Source organism: Anser anser (genome assembly GCF_964211835.1).
Source record: "Anser anser genome assembly, chromosome: 16".
Lineage (NCBI taxonomy): Eukaryota > Metazoa > Chordata > Aves > Anseriformes > Anatidae > Anser > Anser anser.
The window spans coordinates 9,963,797-9,981,007 of record NC_139737.1 but is presented as its reverse complement, the minus strand read 5'-3'; the positions used below and the strand labels follow the sequence as shown (position 1 = coordinate 9,981,007).

Sequence of the window (17,211 nt, the reverse complement as noted above, 5' to 3'; positions counted from 1 at the left end):
CATCTTCTCATAGGAGGAGATCAGGTTAGTCAGGCCTTTCATAACCCATTCCGTCTGCTTCTGATGACTCAGTTGTCCCATACTGATATTCTACAAGTAAACTCATTTCAGTCTAGTTGAAGTTGGTGGCAATTGAGAAGCACCAGCTGTTGACAAAAACAAAACAAGAAGTACAAAACCCAGAAAAGCAGCTCGATCTCTCTAGAAGAAAGAGAGGTTTGCATTTGTTAGACATTTTCTGGATTACCACTTAAACCTGTCATCCCAGAGTTTACAGCTGATTGTTCCACATAGCAGATCCCATTCTCTTGCTATGCACCTTGACAGGGAAACGTTAGGATTTATCAAAAAAATCTCTTCACTGAGGTGGCTGGTGAGCTAAATGCGTGGATGTTCTTACACACACTTTTTTGCTATAACTGATGTTACTTTAATAAGTCCTCTTCTGACAAATGGTAGAAGACAAATAACTTTCAGACAACCAAATCAGCAAACAATTGGTATCTAAAAGCATCTGGTATCTTTTCATAAGTTGCATTGGCAATGTACAACTGTTTACATATAGACCTTAAACAGAAGTTCTTAAATAGATACTGTAAAAAATGGTCAAAAGCTGAAACATAATAGTGCATTTTTACCTGTGCTTGTCATGTCAAAGGAAAAAAAAAAAAAACAGGAATTCCTTAGCTCCAACAAATAATATGTACGATAACACTAAACATATGAAATCCTCATTCGGTCAGAAGGAATGTGAGGAAAAAGTATCCACATTTGAATTACGATATTCATTCAGGACCTATACACAGTCAATGAGCAGGGCAATATATAGTCAGGCTTTGCTCTGTCTACTCAGCACTCCCTCATCACTGAACCACTGAAGCTGAGAAAATCCTTCCAGATCAAGTAAATAAATCTGAATATCACTTTGTGTTGTGTCCAACACAATTCTGAAATCAGCAAAAATATCACAGTTAACTTCTTTTAAATTTAACTTGCATTTATATAAGAAAAATGGCATCACTTGCTAGACATGAGTTACCAGGTGTAGAGTTCGGCTTGAATCAGCAGTGTTGTATTAGTTCTCATGATTTACCACTGTCCTCTCTTACTGACAACTTACCACTTGTTGAATAACTCATTTACTGTCCCTCAGCTCACCTGAAACATATTACTTTATTTTCAAAATCCAGTGGCTAGAGGAGTAAGTACCATTCTCTCTCACATGACCAAAACACTAAGAAAACTGACAAACTCCCTTCCCTAAAGGTCTAGAGATCTCTTTTACACCCTCCAAATGCAAAAAGAAGTTTCTACTGCCTTTAAAGAATTGATTTTAATGGGACCTTATGAAATTTGTATGTCTGAAAAATTCCAGCTAATTCTACTGCTGTGATCTTGGGATGTCTATAGAAATGTAGTTTCAGCTGGAACTCATTAACATACCAAAAAAAAAATTCTAAATTTGTGACGGACCAAATGTTATGTATATTCATAGTTCTATGTTGCTGAAAGGAAACTCAATGGAAGTCTTCTTATTTAAACCAGAAATTATAATGGGGACTGAAAACCTTCTTTCATAGACATATAGAATGAAAAATCATTCATAAAAATTGTTTTAGTACGGATATTTTTAGCATCTTAATGCAAAAATAGAGCTAACAGTTCCGACTTCAACAACAGCCCTACAGTAAAGAAAAAAGAAAAAGAGAATTTCATCCTACCATCTTGTTTAGGAGGAGGTTCTTTAGATTCTTTCTTGTTTTTCCGTCCTTCACGCCCACAATGATCATCTCCAAGATCGATGACAAGTTCACTCTCAGAATCAGAGTCCAGTCCTAGATGCACAGTTGGAGAGTCTGTCTCATCTTTACCTTTCAGTTTTTCTTTTGCAGGATGTTGCAAACTTTTTCCCTTTTCAGAAAATTCTTTCTCAGTGTCGGTAATTGCCTTTTCTTTGACTGGGTCATCTGTTTTCTCCACTTCTGGACTTGTGCTTTTAAGTTCCTCCTTGTCTTCATTCTGTGCTGGGGGCTTAGGTTTTTTTTTCAAGCTCAATGATTCTTTGTCGCTCCTTGTACCTTCCTTATCCTCTCCATCTTCTTGATCATTCTTTGATTTCTGATCCTCATCACTATATTCACTGTCACTGGTGTCAGATTTTTCAGAATCTTCAGAGTCACTGTGTTCTACTGCAGTATAAACAGCTTCAGATATTTCATTTATTCCTAATTGTGGGGAGGAAAGTACATTCCATGCTGATATCAGACTGACTGGCATTACCGAAAAAAAAATTCCCTCAGTAGAACGAGGTATATAAATACCATTACCCTAACTGTCAGTCCTTAAGCTATAAGCACCTCCCTATCTCAATATCAAAATGTATAAGAATTACCTTCCACATATTCCAATTATTTTTATTTGACTCAACAGCCCTCCTTTCACTATTTTTCCCCCACTACCTGCAAGTTGTAGCTTTGCTCAATGTTGGGCCAATGCTGACAAATATGAAAAGGAATAATTAGTATCCACAATAAACCACCTTAAAATTAGTAGCACTGTTCACCTGATTAGTTACTTCCGCACATGTTACCAGAATCAGTTTTAGACTGCGTAATTTTTGTGAGAAGAATCTGCAATTCTCTAGTGCCTAGAAAATCTTCAATTAACTGTTAGACTATGCTTATATTTTTAACAGCTCCTGTATGACTGGATATAACAATTTGTGCAGCTAACCTGAGTTAGGTACAGTTCTTCAATTTACGAAGCAAATAGAAAGACTTTAATTCTGCTATACTATCTTCAACAGAATAGTTCAAAAACAGATTAAAAGATGAAAGATTTTTGGCAAAAATCTGAAATGTAAGGTCTCACTGTATTTTAAGTTAAACTAGTTCAATGTATTCTATTGGTGTTTAAGAGCTCGAATACCCTCTTACTCTTGTGTTAATGCATAAAATATTTAAAGTTTTACTATTTGAAAACTTTTTTTAAACTCCTGAATTTCCTCAAGCGGTATACTCACCAAGTTGTGCTTTACAACTCTCTATTGTCTTGTCAAGATTAAGCTGGAACCTACTACGTATCTGTCGTTTTGGTGAAATGAGTGGCACAGGGGTGGACTGCTGTTGGACTGACTCACTCAACTCTTTCAGATCCATCTCAGCTTTGCTACGATCTAGAAAAAGAAAAAGGATCTAAGAAAAATATTTTGCAAAAAGAAAAAAGTTCATTATCCATGTAAGACAAATTTTACGGAGTAACAACACACCCTGAAACATATTTCATTTCTTTTATAACTACAGGCTAAACAGTAATTCTAAAATGACTCCACTAAAAATAACGGATTCTTCCTCTCTGATGCTACATATTTCACGTGCAAACTGCATGCATAAATTATACGGATGTTCTTTTCCATCAATGTTAAATTATCAACAAATTATCATTCAGTAAATTGTCCGACAGCAGTTCTAGTAAGCTATTGTTTTTTACTATATTTTCACAGAGAAAATTAAATAATAATTATCCTTGTAGACATGATTTATGTGCTGCAATCCCACAAGCCAAATATACAGGCTATATATTGGATCACCTTGGATTATTATATATATATATATACACACACGCATTATAGCATACACAAATTCAGACTAAATAATCTAATGCACAGTCATCTTTTCTAGCCCCAGTGAAATGATCCTAAAAGTAATATTGAATTTCACAGTCCTCATGTTGCATTTTCATACTGCGGAAGACCAAACACACCACAAACTCCATCACTTTCAGTGTAAATTTTGAAAATAACAAAGGCCCTAAGTAAGTTGTTTAAGTGCTTTTGAAAAATTTGCTCCTTGTATTAGAACTAGGTTTCTTCTTCCTGTACGTTTATAGACTGATAAAAACTGACCTTAACTTTTTGTAAGAGATGGCCTTGAAATTAATTTCAATTCAGGAAGATAACTTTCTGCATGATATACAGTATACCAGTTTGTAACTTTGGAAAATATTTCACATAGGAATTACAGTAAATTATTGCAGTGTGAACCAAAGGTATCTGGTAATCTAGTACTGTCTTAATATTTTTTTCTGCCAGTAAGAGAACACAGACTTTTGTTTGGGGCTTCACTGCAGAAAGAAAGGCAGATGAAAATCCCCTTATCCCAAACATGATCTGTGAGATTTAAGCTAAAAAAACACAATTCAAAAAGAGCACATGAATAAAAAAGCCTGAACAAAACAGATTAGTAAATTAATAAAATTACTGTCAACTTCTGTGAAGTCTTTTGAGGTATAATCACACATTTTTTATCCTTCAAGTATCAACATGGAAATGATTACCTTGAATCTCTTTTCCTTCACAAAATGTTTTCCATCTAAATTCAGTAAAACACAGATATTTTTTCTCACAGTTACCCAGTGACAGCAAAGAACTATGGAAATTTAGGTTCCATACGTAGCACGATGAAGGAAATAACAGACTATTTTTCCCCCCACAATGCTCTTTAGCTAACTGAAAGTTAGTTAAATCCAATCCACTCTAATTCCACAGCAGTAACAGCTATTTCGTGCTTAGTAGAGAATTTCATTGAAGGTCTTCACAGCCAAAAAGATCTCATTAAACAGTCTTTTTTTTTTGTCACCACTACAAAAAAGTGGGACAGAAAGTGAATGACAAAAAGCAGACTACCAAAGAAGTTAAATAAAATCACAATCACAAGTCACAGCTTAATTAAACTCCTCTGGCTTTCCATAATCTACCCCAGAGGGGCTGAAATAAAAATGAGATTTCAGCCTAACTTCCATCTTAACTGATGACAGGTAGCTCTTTGCAAACATACAAATTACAGTTGCAATGATTTTTAGGTTGGAAAGACAAGCTATTTGTAAAAGTTAATTTTTCTGTGATGAAAGAAATACTGTTAATTTTCCGAAACTGCAATTCAAGATACTTCATCACACAGAAGAGCTTTGAATGGATGTCATCTACAATGACAAAACAAATAAGGCATCTAGCTCCAGTGCTTATGAAAGAAACAGGTGGTTTTTTTTCCCCTATTGCTATTGTAGATAACAGCAGAGTAACACCCTTCAGTCTCATGTTTTGTTCTTACATGCTGTATGAATATGCAGGGGAGACATTATCTCAATACTAAAAGGATGTCCTATCACTGAGTTGCTTTCATGGAGTGGAACGATATGATACTATAGCAAAGGAACACAAAAAAACTATTTTCCCTATCAAGCTACAAAAAATGCACTGTTTAATTAGTGTTTAAGTCCCTAGCAGATTTTGAACTAATCCATACATCCTCCTAAAAAAAGGAATTAACTGGACATATGGTAGACAGCACTTGTGAAAAATAACAACTTCGGAGCTTCACTCTTATTTTGACATTCCCAGAAGCAAATGAAGGGAAGGAGATCTCATTATCACCAGGTAGGCGCGTTGTTATAGGAGGGTACTTCACCTCAAACATCAAAACACTCTATTCTAAAACTCATTTCTAGTCAACATTTTCCTTAATTACTGTGATGACAGTAATTTATCCATAGATGACAGAAATGAAGGCTGCCTTTTTTAGGAAAGGGGTCACAGTTCAACATGTTTTTAAACTGCAGAGTGTTTCTGAAACAAAGAAGCTGAATTAATAGTTCTAATTGCTATTAAGCTACAGCTCTGTAAGTGCTGAGAACTTAAATGTTATTCTGCACTCTGCACTTAAGAAGAGGGGGAGGTGTCAAAGACCCATTTATAAAATGAGGAGTATCTGGCTAAAGAAGAATAGAGGAAAAAAAAAAGCTGACTGCTGTATAGTAAATATGACTCAATGCTACTGGATGCTACTGGAGAAGTGATACATCAGAAATGTCATAAGAAACTCTTCCTAACACTTTCTGAATTAAAGACTGGTTCACTGAGTTACGCAAAACATGAATTGTAACACAACATTCCATTTGGAGCACTTAAAAATAAATACAAACACAAAGGGAAAAAGATGCATGCAAACAAGAGATGGTTCACAGGAGAGAGAGAAAATCAATTTAGAAAATATTATGTAAGGGGGAAAACTCACTCTGGAGAGATGAAACATGAAAAAAATATTAACAGCCTTTCTCCTTAAAGCCCTAAAAGTTGAAAGCGATCATTGTTCTCCATGGTCAGGAACAGACAAGAAGAGTGTGCTGTATTTCCAGCAAACATTATTTAGATTGGATATTCATGTGAGGTTGAAAGAGTGATGAAACTATCAAAAAGTTTAACCAGGAATAATGTGGAATTTCCCTCATCAATTTCCAAGGACAGATTAAATAACTTTGTGTCAGAAATGAAGTATGGGACTTACTCCTTTTCCTTAGTGTAGTTTGGAATCATGATTTTACTGGAGCATTGCCAGCTTACATCTTATGGTTTTACAATAAGGTGTTTTGTTTACAGTTAGCTTTCAAGACCTGCAGTTTCCTTTCAGGCATGATAAGGATAGAATTTCAAAAGAAATCAGCACTCACAAAGCTTTTTCATTTTCACTGAAAGAATTTGAGTGTTGATTTTTTTTAATTTTGCGATATATATGTATATAGTATGTATATAAATAAAAGAAAAAAATTATAGAAAGCTTTGCTCTAGGATTTGATAAATACAAAGTTACCATCACTACATGGCAGGACAAGAAACACTATAATATCTACCCAGCGAACTCTGTATCTTAATATGGAAGAAGTGTCACAATCCAAACTTATCTAGCCCAGAAGGAGGTCTCACTGAGAAGATCTGTTTTTCCAATTAGTCTCATTAATTCTGAGGTATTAGTAAAAAGAAAACAAGTAAGTTTTTCTCATCACCCATCTGAAAAATTTAACTCCTTATTGGGTCCAAGTTTTATTCCATCTTTTCTGACTATTACACAAGGACAGGCGTGTATATATATAAACCTGGAATTAGCACATTTTTCCAAGCAATCTGTGTACAGCTTGATCATTCACACCTGCACTTTTCCCTTTAGCCAGTCTACCAGGAAGAACTGATGGCTCATTTCCAATATTTGCCTTTCCTTATTGCTGAAATATTGCTGTAGGATGATCACACAGCCCTTAAGCTGGCTGCTTAAGGTACAAGTTTCTGTTTTCCGTACTTTCACTTTTGTTTTTTCAAAGAATCCCTTTTCACACAATTAATCTTATCTGAAAGCCACGGGATTCCCAGATGAAGCCATATCAGGTATAGCTGACACGAACAAATGAAGAAGTGCCCTTTCCATGCCTAGCACCAAACAGCATATATAGCAAAGGAAATTCCCCTAAAGCTGAAGAAATATTTGATATTCTACCTAAAAGTATACTAGCTGTTCTTTTATGGTATTGCTTGTGGACAACAACAACAGATTTTCAGTTCCACCCTATGTATTCAAAATACTCTAAGCTCCAACTAACGTCTCCTACCTGTGGCTCAAACAATTTCAGTACAAAAATGTTTCTTAACATTTTTTTCCCAAATGCATATTTTTTTTTCAGATACGACAACAAACAGCTGCAGTGCAGCAAAAGTAATGGTTATGTCCACACAGATAGATTCACACTAAAAAGTACACTATAAGCTTGTATCTACAATTACATTTAGCTCACTGGAATTTGAAGCATTTCAAATTCTGCTTGCTGTGATCAAGCCTTCCTGAAGTATTTGGCAAAGACCAAGAGGAAGAATCCTGTCTCTCCATGTAATATCATGGGGATGAAAAAAGTGGCCAGAACTGAAGCAGAATACTCTTGGTCAAAGCATGACTGAAGAAACTGATTTATGTCTCTCTGGCTTTCGGAACTATTTTACCGAAGTAGTACTTTCCTACTTCATCTTTCAAAATTCCAGAATCTAAAATTTAGGGATTTTCAAGATGTCTGCTAATTCCTTTCCTCCATCTATCTTCCTAGATGTGGATGGCTAGCGAAGAGGTGACATGAAGGTAGCAAAAGAGAAACCCTAATAAATCCTGAACCCTAAAAAACACAGGAAAACTTTACCAGCAGCTCACACAAGAGACTGAGGGGTGAAGAATGGCAATATTCATGTAATTACAAGCTTTAGAAACTTACCTACTGTTTAGTAACATTCATTTGTACAGGTTAGCCAAAAATGATCTCAACTACTTCCTTCCATCAAAACGAAGAAATGATAACAGGAACTTTAATTCCATTTATAAAACAAAAAAGAACAGCTTATTTGATGAAACAATTATACAAGTGCCACATGTAAAGCCCTTTGTTCATTTAAAGCTACATAGAATCAAGTTTGTTCGTATTTTCTCACATTAACACCACTGTAATTTACTCAGCTGTAACAGAATTAGACTTTCGAAGGTCAAGACTAACCAAGATTAAGATTCAGAATGCTTCCCGGAGTAGAAGTTCTTTCTTGCTTAGCAGAAATTGGCGTTGACGCTTGAGGAGAGAAGGGTTTGGGACTGCCTGACAAGCTCCCTGCTTGACCTGCTCTTGTTGGTGCTGGAGAAGCTGAAAAAGTACAAAATTAATAAAGAAAGATTTAAAAATAATCACAATAAAGCCATATTCACTGGGACAAAACAGCTTTTAAACCTTCAAAAGAAGGGAAAGGATTTTTGTTTAATAATTTCAACATCATGTTATAACTCCACTGTAACTTACAACTGTCTCTTATGCTTTAGTTTAATAAAAAAGAAGCTGTAAGGAAAATCATGTTACTATAGCTATTAATTCTATTCAGGCCAAATGAATGTTTACCCTCAAAACAACTCAGTTTTCAGTGAAGTTTCTAGCTTTCGAGATTTGGTTATTTTAAATGTAAACAAACTCTGACACTGAACTGCTATCTATTTAATTGCATGTACGCAGGTAAACACTTCAAAAAAATAAAACTAGCCCATTGTCTAGATATATTAGTAGAGAATTAAAAACACAAATCATACTAAATTTAGTGCAGTTGGAGATTACTGATGAAATCTCATAGATAAGGTACTAGGATATTCTAACACAGTTTGGCAAAATTCTGTGCTCTGATCCTTCAAAATGTATGCAAAGTCATGTTTCAAAAACAAACTTCTGGAAACACCCAATCTGTCTAGAAAGGGAAACATCTGTAGGCCATTACCTGAAAAGAAAGTCTAACTCCTGTCAGCAAGAGTTGTCCATTAAATCTCTGCTTAATGCTCTGAAGCTGTCATTCTAAACTCACTGCTGAACAATCTGTGTTCCCCAGTGCCTAAAAGACTGTCTATATATTTTTTCACATTCCTAAAAGGTAGTGATATCTGCTGTTTCAGGAACTCTTTCATAGAATCATAGAATGGTTTGGGTTGGAAGGGACATTAAAGATCACCTAGTTCCAACCCCCTGCCATGGGCAGGGACACCTCCCACCAGCCCAGGTTGCCCAAAGCCCCATCCAGCCTGGCCTCGAACACTTCCAGGGATGGAGCATCCACAGCTTCTCTGGGCAGCCTTTGCCAGGGCCTCACCATACTCATAGTAAAAGATTTGTTTCTTATATCTAATCTAAATCTACCCTCTTTCAGTTTAAAACAGTTATTCCTTGTCCTATCACTGTAGTGCCTTATAAAGTCTCTCCTCATCTTTCCCATAGCCCCCCTTAGGCATTGGAAGGCCTAAGGTCTCCCTGGAGCCTTCTCTTCTCCAGGCTGAACACCCCCAGCTCTCTCAGCCCATCTTCACAGCAGAGCTGCTCCAGCCCCCTGACCATCCTCTTGGCCTCCTCCGGACATGCTCCAACAGCTCCATGTCCTTCTTGTGCTGGGGGCCCCAGAGCTGAACGCAGCGCTGCCGATGTGGAGTGGAGGGGAAGGACCCCCTCCCTCGACCTGCTACCTGCACTTCTTTTGATACAGCCCAGGATATCATTCCAAGTTATTTCCTTCACATCACTCCATCACTCAAAAGATGCAAAGGAAACATCCCTATGAGTGGCATACAAATAAAAACATTCCTGTTTAAGGATAGTGCAGTCCTACTATTAGGATTTTTTTTCCTTTACAGCAAACAAGTAATTTCATTTACATTTTAATCAAAACACACAGGTTCCAGTAATAGGTCATCTAAGTTTATACATGAAGTAAATATTACAAAAATTGGCATTTGTAATAATATACTAGTAGAAATGCCAGGTGGGAAAGTGACTATACTACTTTAGAATAGACTAAAACATAACAGAACAGTTCAGCTGGAAGAAACCTTCAAAGATCATCCAAGGCCAGTTGCCAGCTGTTAAGTCAAATCTGGTATTTCTGCGCACTGTAAGACAGGATCTGTAAGTTGCGAGGAAAACTTTAAAAAAATCCCAAGAAATACTATGATAACCAGGAATCCTGAGTAATAGGAGAACATCTGTCGTCATCTATTATCTTTATCTGATAAAACAGCTTTAATGTGATTTCCCGTAATTATTGCCACTATTATGAAGAAATAATAGTGTGGTATAATTAAAACTCTACATCTTAAGACAGAAAGCAGTACCTGTAAGCTACACCTCGTGTGTGAAAGATGTACAAACACATATACATGATAACCGATCTATAAAATGAATTATTTCTTTTGATATGTTATTGTCTATTGAAATGTCCATATCTTTTCATACACTTAAACTCATCAGAGTTACTTTATCTTCACTTTCATAAGATGTACAGGATCCCATCACAAGATAACGTGTACCCAAATGTCATTTCACAGCCTAGATTTTATGGGCTAAGACGAATAAGATTCCCAAACCACTACCTGTCAGATCTACTGTCCATTTGGCCTTCATGTTTGTCTGTTTAAAAAATTATTTGACAGTACACACACTGCAGAACAAAGGAATAAGCATTTCTATTGCACAACAGCACCTCCATAATAAGCTACATCCACTTCTTTGAAGGAGCCTTCTACAGCTTCTTCTAATGTTATTTTTAGTATCAGATCATCTAAAATAAAAATTTACAAGGAAACAAGCTTTCTCTCAAGATTTATGTAAAATTTGTGTAAAAAATGTATGTGAATCTTGAGAGAAAGGAAGAAGAAAAATTTATATGAAAGCTTTTCCTAAACTTAATGCTTCATTTGGGTTACAATTTCAAGTCTAACATTAAAAAAATCTATGATATTGATCATATCAAAACTAAATAAAATTTAGGAAACTTCACTGTTATCATGCCACTTCAACCATTTTTTCCAGTCTCCAATTTCTTATATATCTTCATCCATCCTTTATATGTAGCTTTTAGAACTTCCCTTATTTTTCAGTTTTCAAGATCAAGAAACTTGAAAAGCTTCAAAGTTTTTACAAGTTTTTACTTGATTATATGACACTATCAAAAAAAAAAAAAACCAACTCTTTAAAAGGAATCTGAAAAATTAGACCCTGCCAAAAACTGTACCAAATCCATTAGCAATTTGGAAATTTTCTATTGCTCCAAAATATGTGACAAAAAATGCAGAATTGTGCGATAAGTCTGAAGGAATTATTTGCAGCTAAGCTATCCATACAGGACTGCTAAAAGTTTATCTCCAATCAATTTTAAAAGCATTATCAAAAGTTTTTAAAAAAAAAAAAACAGAAATGGAACATACTGATTTTTTTGCAAAGAAATTATTTCAACAAAAGCAGTTTAATGGACACTAATATTAAATAACATCATATTGGGGGGGGTGTCAGACAGTGATGATCTTAATTTGATGGATGGTTTGCCTGAGCAACACAGAATTAGCTACCATTTTGTCTTTCACTACATTGTAAGACTGCGAAGTCCAAATTCTGTATTCACTGCTCCTATTTCTGTTTAACTACTCTGCCTGTACAACTGTAATTTTATCATATTTTAGCTACTCAGTTGAGGAACACTAATGAACACCATGAAAAAGAGCTATCAATTTTTAAATAGAATATCTCCTAATCATAACAATTCTAACTAGTAAATTAAACAAATGCAGAAGTCTTGTACCTCCTTTTTTTTTTACCTGTATTTTTCTCTGTAAAGTCCATGGATTCTTCGCTTGCACTAAAATGACTGGAAGTTGCTTTTTTCTCTGCATCCTGTTCAACATCAGATCCAGTGTGCACTGATGAGTTTGTACTCATTGGTGACCGTGGCATATCTGTCAACGAAATCCTACGACCAGTACTACTGCTCAACATAGGCTTGCTCATTAGAATCTTGGGCGATGCTGTCATATCAAAGTTCAGTTTGATTTTCTCCTGTTTGTCTGTCTTTGCAGTTCCAGCAGTTGGGTTTGCAGGATCTAACAACATTTGGTATTGATTGTTGGGAGTATATGGTGTCCGGAAAGGTGCATAATTAAATACTCCAAACTTTCTACGAATGTTATCAACATAAACCTCCATTTCTTGCATTGCACTATTGAAGATGCTTTTAGTCTTTTTCACAGAAAAAGGAATTTCTTTTGACATGAGGTAGCAATTATTTATTGGAACCCAGGCCCTATAAATAGAAAAAAAAGATGATATGACTACATTTCACACTGTGAATTGACTTTGGCAACTTTTTTTTTTTTTTTTTTCAAATTTTGATTTATTTTATCCTAATTGTAAAGATATGCACATCTCAGATAATTTCAAAGGACTACCTCCACCTTCTTTTAACAGTTCAGTGCTTAAGCTGCGGTATATAAGTAATTGCTTGTCTTAGATTATTCCTAGCTTATTTTACACTTCCCCAGTAACACATAAAACAGGAATAAACATTGGTCAAGTATGACGAAACATACTTAACCAAAATAGTCTATGGAACTGTAAGATGACCGTTACTAAACAATCTTTCCATTGCTCATAGCAGAGAAACAGAAAAACACAGTTCAAGAAAAAAAAAAAAAAAGATTTCAAAATAACATTCTTAAATATACAACAATCTATTTTTACACGTAAGGTAAGGGCAATCAAACTCCCCAGTGCGAGGAAAAATTGCTTCTCTCCAACAAATACTGGAAAGATTTTATTCATCATGAAATGAGCCAGACTCTAAAACTTTGCTTTCCAAAGAAGCTCAGGAAACTTTGACTTAATAGTTTCATGGCCCTGTACAGTTTTAAAGCACATGTTTTTATAACTATATGGATTTGTATTTTTAATTCATTATAAATCAACTAGTTTTTACCACGGCTTTCTCCATCTAAGCTGCAGGTTCACAGGTACAGAATAATTAATACCTTTCAGAGCAAAACTGGCATGTTCAACACAGATAATTTTTGTCCATTTTTTAAATCTACAGTTGCATGTTCATTCCCATAGTGTTTATACAATACTTGGTTTGACCCTTAAGAACTGTAGTTCTTTGCAGCACAAAATCACAGTCACAGGAATTAACGTGCATACTCAGTGAGATTATATAGGTGTTAGTCTTACGAACACGACTTGCATTCCACAAAAACTTATAGGCTACAGTATTATATAGCTTGTCAGGGTCAAATTTCAAAAAAACAGAATCCAAAAACTCTGAGAGCACAAAATTACAATACGCATTTTTTAACTACAGCCAAAAACATCCTTTGGTTAAATTCTCACCTGTCATGTTGGCCAAAGAAACGGGCATCAACTTGCCCATCTTTATCCCTCAGTGCTTTAGCAGGCCAGAATGGAAAGCCTTTGAGTTTAGCCCAGACCAAAGGATGAGGATTGCTCTAGAGGAAGAGGTAAAACATACATTAAGAAGATACAAGCAGTATTACCTTCAAAATTCTAAGTGCAAGTACCACAGATGACCCATGAGCAAATATCCTGTATTTGTGGACTGAGAGGCTGCAAACTGCTTGCTGACATTCTGACATGCTGATATTTCTCACTGAAAGTATGCAATCTGACAGCTACACATCTTGAAATGGGCTTGTGTTTCCACGAGGACCATGATTTGCATGATGCACAACCACAAGCCAGTGGTTCAGTAAACTTCAGCAGTTTTCCTTGACTCACTAACTCCTCAGTAACCACCACAGGTTGAAAACAGTGAGAGGATAACAAGTCAGAGTCAAATGAGAACTTTGTTTAATCTATTATCTAGGCTACCGTAACCCTTAACTTACACAAGGCTCACAAAACCAATTCTCTCGTTTTTGGCAAGCAGCTAAGTAACATTCCGGACACACTTCAATTTCATTCATCTGAAAAGGAAGACCAAATGGTTATTTAGTAGCTTAAACACATCTAAAGTGTGATCAACAAATATTATAATGTTAACCTAATTTACTAACATAATTTTTCCATAATTCTGTGGTCATAAATCAACCTTTACTTGTCATGAACTCAACACCGTTTTGACAGAAACCCATCTTTTTCTACCCCTGTAATGTATCATTTCCAGCTAATGAACTAATCTCATTTTTACACGTCTCTTCAGATTATGTGCTATGCTGTCATTTACTCCAGTCAAAAAAAATACATTCTTGCTTTGTTGATGTATTTGTTCCAGTGATAAAGAATTATTTATCATCATTTGTTCCAGACACAAAAATATAACCTCAATTGGGCATTTAATTTTATAATAATTTAGGCAGAACAAAAAATAAAATATTTTGTTCCTTATACTCAGATTACAAAAAACATTTAAGAAATCAGGCTCAGGTTACACATGCAATTTTTTTCTGTCAAGAATTGATACAATCTCAGAATTTAATGCATATCATGCATATTGCTGTGTCAACCCGGGGGTGAGGAAAACGCTTGGCACAAAGTGTCAGATCATCAGACAATTTATATCAGTGAAACACTATTCAAAAATACTACATTTAGAATAACAATTTTTTGTAATGCGAAACATTACAAATTGCCACTGAAATAAAATCAGTGCAAATGATCAGTTAAAAACACAGGCAGCCGTTTCTGTATTTATTCACAGGACTTTCATATAGTAACAGCAAATGAAACACACAAAAACATATTTATAGATCAGAAAATCTGTCTCTTTTTCCAACTCAAGCATTCATTTGGAAAGATAAGTGTCTGTGCAGATTCCATATGTCTCCTTTCTCCCACCACCCACCATTGAAAGTCTTTATTATGTATAGAGAATATCCTAATGGAAGACTCTTTAGCAATGCCCTTTTCAAAATCATTCCATAGGCCATGGATATGCATCTCTAAACAAAAGAAAGCCTACACAAACTAGAGTTATGTAATATACACAATAGAAAACATTATTTCAGTCACAAGTACAAGCAATGGAATGTGTTTCTGCTTTAAAAATACAGATAGAACAATCAAATTAACTGGGGAACACATACCTCATGCTCACAGATTTTGATGATGACTTTTGCTGTTTGTGTCAATTTGTGATTTCCTAGGGAAACAAGAAAAATGTTTTAACCAAGAAAACTTATGCTAAAATTGTGATAAAATCAACCGGTTTTAGTTTTAAAAGTCTGTATTAAAGACAAAAGGGAATATCTAAGAAGATAATGCAAAACTAGTATACACAAAATACATACTTGTAAAAGAATTAGGCAAACAATTATCTTCCCAACAAATACAGTAAAACTCTTAAAATGTTCCCTTAAGCCAAGTGCAGCCTGCCCACTGCTGATACACTGTAAAGCGACCAACATGTTGTATCATTTCCTCAATTAGGTCTCCTATAAAGCACAGCATCATGCAAAACACTAAAGCAATGTATCGTCAATTTGAAAAAAGTTTAAGGTGGAATGAGCAAGTGACAGCACAGGCAGTATTTGGTACTAAATTATATGTACGTCAGCTGTTTAAAAAATTTTGTCGTGTTTAGGAACTATAGTAATTAGCGAAAAGATGCTTTCAGCATTTGCAAGCATATCTACAACTTGATCTATTACTTTATCTAATCCAAAGTTTCATATTCAAGGACGTAAGTACACATGTACATAACTACTTACCCCCATTGTAAATAATGCAGTTGTGCAAAATCCATTTGGCATCAGCCAAAAATGCTTCAGTGCAACCGTACATTTTCTTTTTAACATTCTGGAAAGAAAAAATTAAAAATGTATCAGGAAACAGAAATGAATAAGAAGTGACAGCTTTTTCCTGAACAGTTTCCTATCATAAGTCATACAATTAATAAAACAAACTACTTATTTACAGTAAAACCTGTAATTCTAAATACTTAAGAATCTATCAAATTCATAATGGTTTTTGATTGCCCTGAAAACATATGAACTAAATCAATTCTAATAAAACTAAATTCAATTCTTCAATGTTAAAAAAAACAATACCAAGAGAAAAAAAATACATCATCTGTTAATTTCCTGAAACAATATTATTCTACTGGCATGTTACTGTTCCACAGAACTCTTTTTTTTAATTTTTACAAGGCCCAGAAAAAAATTATTCACCATATCACATAAGAGAGGATGTTTGATACTCCGACCTACCAACTGGGTGAAGTAATTCATTTAGATAAAATCAGTCACATGGATTTGTCACAGCTTTATAACACAGACATCAATGTCCACTGTAAGGGCACAGAGAATGAAAATGCTTGCTGACTCTTCACCAAGTAGTAGCAGAGCAAAGCTCTGCAGTGCTCCACTATTTATTAACACAGTAGAGAATAAAGAACTTCATAATGTGAAGCACCTAGCTTGTTATTGAATTGACAATCGAACTACAATAATCCAACTCTTTACTGTTTCCTTTTTCTTCCACATCTCAAGTGCAGTGGAGATTATAGTATTTGTTGAATGATCAGTACGTAAGTCTGGAATGACCCCTGGTCACACACTCACATGGTCCCAAGACAAATCAATGTACCGGTGATCCATTAATAGCTAACAAACATGATGATCAAATGCAAACTCTGATTAACGAAGTCTCCCCACAGGATGATTCCTGGAATTAGATGCATTTATACAGGAGGAGGTCATCAGTGTAAGTTTGTCTTTTTCATACTGTTTTTCCTTAGCATTTGCTACTGGTTCAGACAAAATAGCAAATTCATTCAGTGGGCATATGATTATTTTCAAGCTATAACTGAACTGGCATTTATAAGCAAAGTAAACTACAATAAAAAAAAATAAAATAATTTCTAACAACTTCTTTCCTGCTTCCCAACAAACACTCCAGGTATCTTAACCATAGCAATCAAACTGAAGGGATCTTCCTCTCCTTGCTTCATACAAACCTTCTCTAATGTACAAAGGTCCATTGGATGAAAGATATATTCTGCATAATCTGGGTGTTGATCCAGTGAAACTGGCTTTTGAAATGGCTCTGTCT

General features: G+C 35.1%; 1 protein-coding gene across 12 annotated transcripts in view; it reads right to left on the bottom strand.

Annotated features, from left to right (window-relative positions):
- The window catches only part of ZMYND8 (zinc finger MYND-type containing 8), a 77,631-nt gene that overhangs the window by 12,441 nt on the left and 47,979 nt on the right, over positions 1 to 17,211 (bottom strand). For all 12 annotated transcript variants that reach the window (XR_014573173.1, XR_014573174.1, XM_083802171.1 and 9 more), the window contains 9 exons: positions 17,117 to 17,209; positions 15,870 to 15,957; positions 15,246 to 15,301; positions 14,049 to 14,126; positions 13,534 to 13,649; positions 11,973 to 12,454; positions 8,359 to 8,499; positions 3,023 to 3,175; positions 1,722 to 2,225 (listed from right to left, as the gene is read on the bottom strand). Coding sequence is in view for 10 of the 12 variants with exons in the window: in XM_083802171.1 (XP_083658297.1) it covers positions 1,722 to 2,225; positions 3,023 to 3,175; positions 8,359 to 8,499; positions 11,973 to 12,454; positions 13,534 to 13,649; positions 14,049 to 14,126; positions 15,246 to 15,301; positions 15,870 to 15,957; positions 17,117 to 17,209 (1,711 nt within the window). In the remaining 2 variants the exon portion in view is untranslated. The remainder of the gene's footprint in view (positions 1 to 1,721; positions 2,226 to 3,022; positions 3,176 to 8,358; positions 8,500 to 11,972; positions 12,455 to 13,533; positions 13,650 to 14,048; positions 14,127 to 15,245; positions 15,302 to 15,869; positions 15,958 to 17,116; positions 17,210 to 17,211) is intronic.